The sequence below is a fragment of the Parus major genome, chromosome Z, assembly GCF_001522545.3.
Source record: "Parus major isolate Abel chromosome Z, Parus_major1.1, whole genome shotgun sequence".
NCBI classification, from domain to species: domain Eukaryota; kingdom Metazoa; phylum Chordata; class Aves; order Passeriformes; family Paridae; genus Parus; species Parus major.
In genome coordinates, this window is record NC_031799.1 from 67,278,416 (window position 1) to 67,286,271 (window position 7,856).

A 7,856-nucleotide genomic window follows, 5' to 3' on the forward strand; every position below is an offset into this window, starting at 1 on the left:
ATATACCCTCTGTGTGTGTATATATAGAGATATACATATACATATATATATAAAATATATATACACACATAATCTGAAAAAACCTAAAACCACAAACCCAACTCATCAGAACAGCTATGGATTGAAGGGCAAATTTGGGGGTGAGTAGGTTGGCTCCTACCATAGTGCTGGAAAAAATGGCCTATTTTTTCAAAGGCATTGCAAAGGAACTAGACTACAGGACCACTGTAGAGACAAAATCACTGGGGAAGGTAGGTGTCTGTCCTGATTTCAGCTAGGATAGAATTCTTCTCAGCTGCTGGTACAGTGCTTTGTAGCTGTAAAAACAAAAGTATTGTGCATCACTTGGGTCTCTTTCTTGCTCGCCTTTTTATACAAACATTGCTTTATTTTCCTATATTATACTCTGCATTCTGTATTAAACTCTTCTTGTCACAACCCACAAGGTACACTTTTTTCCCCCTGAATTCTCCACCCAAACAGTCCATGGATGTGGTGTGTGAGTGGCTGCCTGGCACCTAGTTGCCAGCTGAGGTTAAAACAAAACCCCTTGTTTGTACAATTAAGTAACCAGACATAAAACCCCCACAACCTTGAAAACACAGGTAAGAATGAAGTACTGGATCTATATAAAATAGAGATTAAATAACATTTTAACTAGTCTACAAGTAAGATGGACATGACACCTTTTACTACTGAAGTTATAGCAGAGATATAGATACTTTTCAAAAAGTGAAAGTGAGTACTAAAAGTAACCACAGAAAAGTACTCACACCGTTGATCAAAAAAAATCTACATTAGCTACACTAATCAAAGGAGTCCAGCTTCAAAACCTAAAATTAAATATCAGAGAAAAAAGTTATCTTCCAATAATAGTGGCAAACAAATGGACTCCCTCCTAGAAGAACTACAAAACAAAGCTTTAATTTTGTAATCACAGACAAGATTAATTCAGATGATAGCTCATGAGTTCTTATTTGCCTAGAGTTAATTTGCATAGCACATCTACAAAACATATCATGACATATCATTAGTAACACACTTCATGAGTATATTAAAAAAAAGCAACCAACAAACAACAATGAACCCTCAAACGAACTAAACTTCCCACAGAATTAGTGTTATATGCAAGACAGTCAAATAAGTAGGTTGTTACTGTTTGACAACAAAAGAGTAAAGCAAGTACCTTCTACACTGGATGTACAACTAGTAAAGTATAAACACCAAGAGTCATGTCTCTCACTCCTCAATTATTATGTCCTGCTTTAAGTTCTGCCATCTGACCTCTGAAAAACTCCTGCAATCCTCAAAACTTAATCCCTACAATTTAAAGGCACACTGACATCAGACTGTGGAAGACATCACCAGCTCAGTTCCAGCTAGACTCCTCTTTTTAGCTAATGTTTAACTGAAGGAAGTCAGCAAAGTGGTCAAGAAAGTAGCTTAAAAAGGGAAAGTAGTCCCAAAGGAGAACGGTATTAAAGGAGCAGAAAGACAGCAAAAGGGACAGGAGAGGAGGCTGTTCCTTTGATACACAGCGTTAAAAGGTTATGAAATTATGTAATTCAAGAAGACTGCAAACACTGTGGAACTACTAAAGCCAAAAATGATCCACAATACACAGCAACTGTTTAATAATCAATACTGAAAACTTGTCCGTGTAGCTGCAATACCCATGGAAGCACTAAACACAGTGATAGGCCCCCTTAGCGAGTAGTACACCGGTGATGCAAGTAAAAGGCCACTTATAAAGGGCACCTAACGAAGTTAACGGGAACAGTCAAAACCTTTACGAGATCGCTTCTGGAGCTGTTTTGTCTGTCTGCACGTTCAGGTAATGGCCCATAACGCCGTTTCCAAGGACAAACAAATGGGGTCGGGGAACGGGACACAAAAAAAATGCCAACAACCCCACCAGAACCCCATCTATCTCCCCAAAGCCAGGCGCTGAGGCAGCTCGAGACCGGGCCGGCCTCCTCCGGTTGCTCCCTGCACCGAGTCCGCCCGGCGACACCGGCACCCCGGGGCCTGGCCCAGCCGCTTCCCAAATCGTCAGGGAGGGGGCTGGCCCATCCCTCCCATCGCGACCCACCTTGAGGAGGATGGAAGGTGGCAGCTGGTTGATGTCCGGGGTGGGCGGCGGCGGCAGCTCCCGGCAGCTGTCGCCGGGGTACTCCAGCGGGTCCTCGCAGCCCGCCTCACTGCCCCGCTCCTTCTCCTCCTCCCGGCCCTGCTCCTTCTCGTCCTGCGGCGCGGGAGGCGGCGACGAGGCGGGCTGTCCCTCGCCGCTCTGCCCGGCGGTGCCCCCGCCGCTCTCCCCCGCGGCGCCGGGCAGGGCGAGCAGCTGCGGCTCCGCCGGGCACTGGCAGGCGCCGGGCTCGGGCTCGGGCTCGGCGGCGGCGCAGCGCGGCTGCTTGCAGGGCGGGCAGGCGGGCAGCCCGGCCCCCTTGCGCTTGCACACCATCTCGGAGGAGACCTCACCGGGCGGCCCCAGGAGGCCCCGCACCGGCGAGGGCAGTAGGCCGGAGAGGAAGAGGCGTTGGCAGCGGCCCGGAGGTTCCCAGGTGGCGGGCGCCAGGCGCAAGAGGCGGCGGGCGACGCGCTGCTCCGCGGCGGTCAGCGACACGTAGGGCGGCGGCGGCAGCAGCAACGGGTCCCCGGCGGGCAGCGGCTGCTCCGGGGCGGGCGGGCTGGCGCCGTGCACGATGAAGCAGAGCATGCAGGGCCCGCGCAGGAAGCAGCTCCGGCTGCGCGGCGGCGGCACCTTCCCCCGCGGGCGGCGGCGGTCCCGACTCAGGCTCCTTGCCTCCTTCGAGAGCAGGTGGCCCATATAGGAGGGCAAGCGGCGGCAGCGGAAGGGCGGGCGTCACCTGCGAGCGGCGACGCCGGGAGCTGACATGCTGCCGGCGGGCCGGGTCAGGAGGAGGCGGCGGCGGCGGCGGCGGCGGCGCTGGTTCCGGGACGCCGGGAAGGGAGGGAGGGAGAGAGAGAGAGAGAGAGAAGCTTCCGCTACCGCCGGCCTGACCTCCCCCGGGGAGCGGGGGCGGTGCTCGGCGGGCCGGCGCTGCTGCCGGCAGCGGCCGCGCTGGGCTGGGGGCGGCTCCACCGCGGGTGCGTGCGCGTGGGTGCCCGTTGTGTTCACAGCGTGCGCTCGCTGTGAACCGCTCTGAGGACCATATACGGCATGTGCGCCTGCGAGCATTATCACCGCATGTCGTTAGGGCTTGGGAGGCACGCCGAGATCATGTCGACCTGCCCTCCTGCTAAGTCAGGGTCACCTGGAGCAGATAACACAGGAACGCGTTCAGGTGGGTTTGGAATGTGCCCAGAGGGGGAGACGACACGGTTTACCTGTTCTAGTGCTCCGCCACCCTCAACGTGGCGTTCCTGTTGAGGTGGAATTACTGTGGTATAGTTTATGGCCAGTGCCCCTTGTCATGTCATCGGGCAGCACTGAAAAGAGTCTGGCACCATCTTGTTGAAACCGGCCTTGATGATATTTATACACAATACTGAGAACTTCTTTCACTCTCTTCTAAACTAAACGAGCCCAGCTCCTGCAGTATCTCCTTACAAGAGAGATGCTCCAGACCCATCATCATCTTTATGGCATCTGTTGGACCCCCTCAGTTAGCTCATTGTCATACATATATATATGTGTGTGTGTGTGTATATATATATATATGTATATGTGTATATATATATATATGTATATATGTATATTTATGTATGTGTATGTATGCACATAAGACAGATAAATTTTTTTTTATCACGTTTTTGAGTAAATGAAATTTTTTTTTTGTGGTATACTTTGTAGGCAAACATGAGAAGACCCCTACCTGTGGGTCTCAGATTATATGCAGGACAGTGGCTGAGGTTCTGCAGTGGCAAAGCAGCACAAGCTTAAAGACCACCAAGAGCAGTCTTTCCAGTTTTCCTCTGTCAACATCATCTTTCCACCAACACTTTCCAGAAAATATGTGTTTTCTACTGTTGTACAGCCAGAAACAGGCTCATGTGGGACCTCTGACCACCTATGCCTTCCTGCAGACACTCACCTCTAACTACAGTGTGTTGAACCTCTATGCAGGTGCTCTGGTGTGTAAACCCTTGCTGGAGGCTGCATTGCTTTAATTAAGACTCTGCTTAGTGCCTGGCAAAAGCAAGTTGTTTCAGCATTCAGTTCTAAAGAGTTGACTTAGCTATATAGGCTTAGGTATGTGCAATTTTGTCTGTAATAAAAGGTGTTTGGGGAAGAAGGCGAGTTATAGCTGGAGTATATATGGCTCAGTACTAATATTAAATAACAAAGGTCAGGGGAAGAAATGCACAGTATTTTATATTGTGTAGCACATATTTTGGCCTTTTGCCCAGGGACGAGTTATGTTACAATATCCATGCTGCTATTATTTTTGTTTGTTGCCTCTATTATTAGTCTTCAGCAGCTCTGTAAAAATGTTTCCTATGAGAAAACTACTAAATATACCTTTGGATAAAAGCAGAGCAACAGAATATTTTGTTTTGATTTATAATTCAATGAGCTTCATCAATATAAAACATAGAAAATAGTTGCAAAAAAGTTGGCAAGGCCTTTTCTACCCTGTTGGGAGAATGAGTTGAAAAGCAGAAAGCAGCTGGAAGTAACTCTTGATGAGACTCTGTTAACAGCAGGCCAGTCATCCTCTTACATGGACTGAGTTTAATGGTGCCTGCTCTGCACTTGTGTAGCCCAGGTGTTGCTTCAGGGCTCCTCCAGGTAGCAAGGTAATGGACATAAATTCACTCTTTGTGCCTTTGTGGAAGTACCAGCTGCCTTCTGGTGGTGGCTCACTCCCTCTTCCCACAGACTGCTAAAGTTTATTCAGTAAGGAAAAACAAAAACAACATTAAAATAAGATGAAAGTCCAAGTCAAATCTTCAAATCACTCAGAACTCAGAATAAGCGCTGTCTGCCTTCAGCTTCTCCAATGTGTGTCCTTCCCACACAAGCTGCAGTAGTTCAAGAACTGCTCTGAAGTGGAGCCCTTCCATGGGTCCAGAGGTTGTTCCAGGAGCCTGCTTGAGAACAGGGTTTTGTTGGGGTCACACGTGCCTTTGGACATCCACCATGGGATCCTCCATGGGCTGCCTGTGGTTCTGTGCTCCACCATGGACCCCTCCACAGTTGACAGTCCTGTGGACACAAATTCACATTGGTGTTCCAGCCTGTCCAGTACAGCAGCACAGGAGCACAGATTGCCCTGGGTACCCTCCAGCCCAGGCACTTTGCCATGGCTGTCACCAAAGTGTTCCCAGGCTCAACATGCTGAGGTGACCAGCAGTGCAGCCAGCAACAAAATTAGAGCAGCCACTATCAGGCACTGGGTAAAGTGACCTGCATGGCAAGCACAGTAGCTGGCCAGTTAATAGCTAAGCAGCAGTAACAGCTACAAATTTAATGTAGCACATTCCACTCACATCTGCCATTATTTCAACCCTTCATCCACTACGCTGGGTACCAAAACAACTGACATGGTATTACCCCATCTGTTCTTTTCTTCATTTTAATCACTTGTTTTCCCTGAGTTTTATTTCTTCTTTCCTTGTTTTGTTATCATTTTTCTCTTTTCCTTGCAATTCATTATTACTATTACTATTTCTAACTTATTAAACTGCTGCTAGTTACCTCAGCCCATGAGTTTGTTTCTCACTTTTACACTTCCAATTCTTCCATGTCCCACTAGGGTGGCAGAGTGAGAGAGACTGAGCAGCTGTGGTCTTCTTAGTTGCCAACTAAGATTAAACCACAACTGTGTTGTAAGTATATTTGGTATGATTATTTTCCCTTCAAGTAGATTACACAATCACAGAACCCATTGGTTTGGAAAAGACCTCTGAGATCATCAAATCCAATCTTTTACCAAACATCACCATATCAACTAGATCAGGGTGCCAAGTGCCACAGCTTTTCCTTAAAGCCCTCCAGGAACAGTGACTGCATCCACCTCCCTGGAAAGCTCATTCCAAGATCTAATCACCCTTTCTGTTAAGGAATTCTTCCTAGTGTCAATCTAAATCTCCCCTGAAGCAGTTTATGTCCTCTTGTCCTGTAACTGGTTCCCTGGGAGAAGAGACCCCCAACTCGGCTACAGCCTCGGGTCAGGGAGTTGCAGGGTATAACGTACCTCTGGAACCTCCTTTTTTCCAGGCTAAATGCACCCTGATTCTTCACCTGTTTCTCATCAGACTTGTGCTCCAGACCCTTTCCCAGCTTTTCTCCCTTCTCTGGACATGTTCCAGCCCCTCAATGTCCTTCCTGAATTGAGGGACTCAGAACTGGCCACAGCACTCCAGCTGCAGTCGCGGCGCTGCCCAGCACAGGGGGACGCTCAGTGCCCTGCTCCTGCCGCCCCACTATTGCTCACACACGGCCAGCATGGCCCAGGCCTTCTTGGCCACCTGGGCACAGCTGGCTCACGTTCAGCTGCTGTTGACCAGATCCTTTTCCTCCAGGCAGCTTTCCAGCCACTCTGCCTCAGCCTTTAGCAATGAGTGGTTGTTGTGGTTTTGTTGAACGTCAGACCATGGGCCTCAACCCACCAATCCAGCTTTCCAGATCCCTCTGCGGAGACTTCCTGCCTCATAGCAGACCAGCACACCCACCCAAATTGCTGTTGTCCATGAATTTACTAATGGTAGACTCAAACCCCTCATCCAGATCATCAGTGAAGACAGTTAAATAGAACTGGGACCTGATCCTGGGGCAAACATCCAACACTGCTCCTGGGGGGCACCACCAGTGACCAGAGGCTAGCTGGATCCAGCACCATTCACCATCATTCTCTAGGCTCAGTCTTCCAAACAGTTTTTAACCCAGACAAGAATATATCTACCTGCCCAAGCCATGAGCAGCCAGCTTTTCTGGGGAGATGGTATCAAAGGCTTTGCTGAAGTCCAGGCAGATGACACCCACAGCTTTTCTCTCTATCTGATCGGTTACCTGGGTGTAAAAGGAGATTTTTATGCCAGTGGTATTTCAGAATTACTTTGTACAGCTGGGCCACCGTTAGCAGACATAATGTGTATCAGCGGTTACAGTCTTTCTGAAGTTGCTGCATGTATAAAATTTTTATCACTGTGATAGGCCAATTCTGAGGCATTTGTGCTGTCAAAGTGCCACTGGGGTCAGGGCACCAGGCAGGGCAGAACAGTGCTTTACCAGCTGTGACCAGAGACAAATTTTACCACACCCGATTGTTTTCAAATGTCTTTATTACCTAAACCTACATATTTATGTTTAGCTGTTTCAATCAAGTAGATCTTCAAAGTTCCACAAAGATTTGCGATATCTGTAGGCAGAAGGAGAAATTCTATTGTTTTCAGTCTTCCACCTGAAGTTGAAACATACGTCTCTCAAAACACCACCCACTTAAATTTCTGAACTGTGCAATCCAGTCTAATCAAGATCTCATTCAAAAGCAGAACGATGCAAGTACCATAATGAAGCTTTGTTTTTGTTGGTTTTTTTAAATAATCTAAATATAACTTTTTAGATACAAACATAGAGAGAGAGTCTAGCTCATTTTTCAAGAAGGTAGACTATGCTTTTTTCTAATTACCTTCAAGAGCTGAACGAATTTTAAATTACTGTGCTAATTTAAATGAGATTTAAATGAATGATGAGAAATACAGGGAAGCAGAGTGTGCGTCTGGTCTATGCAAGGGTTTTAACACTAAGTGTCACTGTTGCTTCATAGAAGGCAAACACAGTAACCACCTGTTGCAGAGTAAAAGCAGAATGAAATACTACGTAACCAAGTATCAGCTGTGAAATCTTCACTACATGTCTGGGGGCAGATGTAACTAACAGCTCATTT

At 47.9% G+C, this 7,856-nt stretch overlaps 1 protein-coding gene across 2 annotated transcripts in view; it reads right to left on the reverse strand.

Annotated features, from left to right (window-relative positions):
* FBXL17 (F-box and leucine rich repeat protein 17) overlaps positions 1-2,930 on the reverse strand; it is a 271,890-nt gene extending 268,960 nt beyond the window's left edge. For both annotated transcript variants that reach the window (XM_015653083.3, XM_033520346.1), the window contains exon 1: positions 2,093-2,930. In XM_015653083.3, the coding sequence (XP_015508569.1) occupies positions 2,093-2,830 (738 nt within the window). In that variant the 5' untranslated portion in view covers positions 2,831-2,930. The remainder of the gene's footprint in view (positions 1-2,092) is intronic.
* Positions 2,931-7,856: the final 4,926 nt, after the last annotated feature.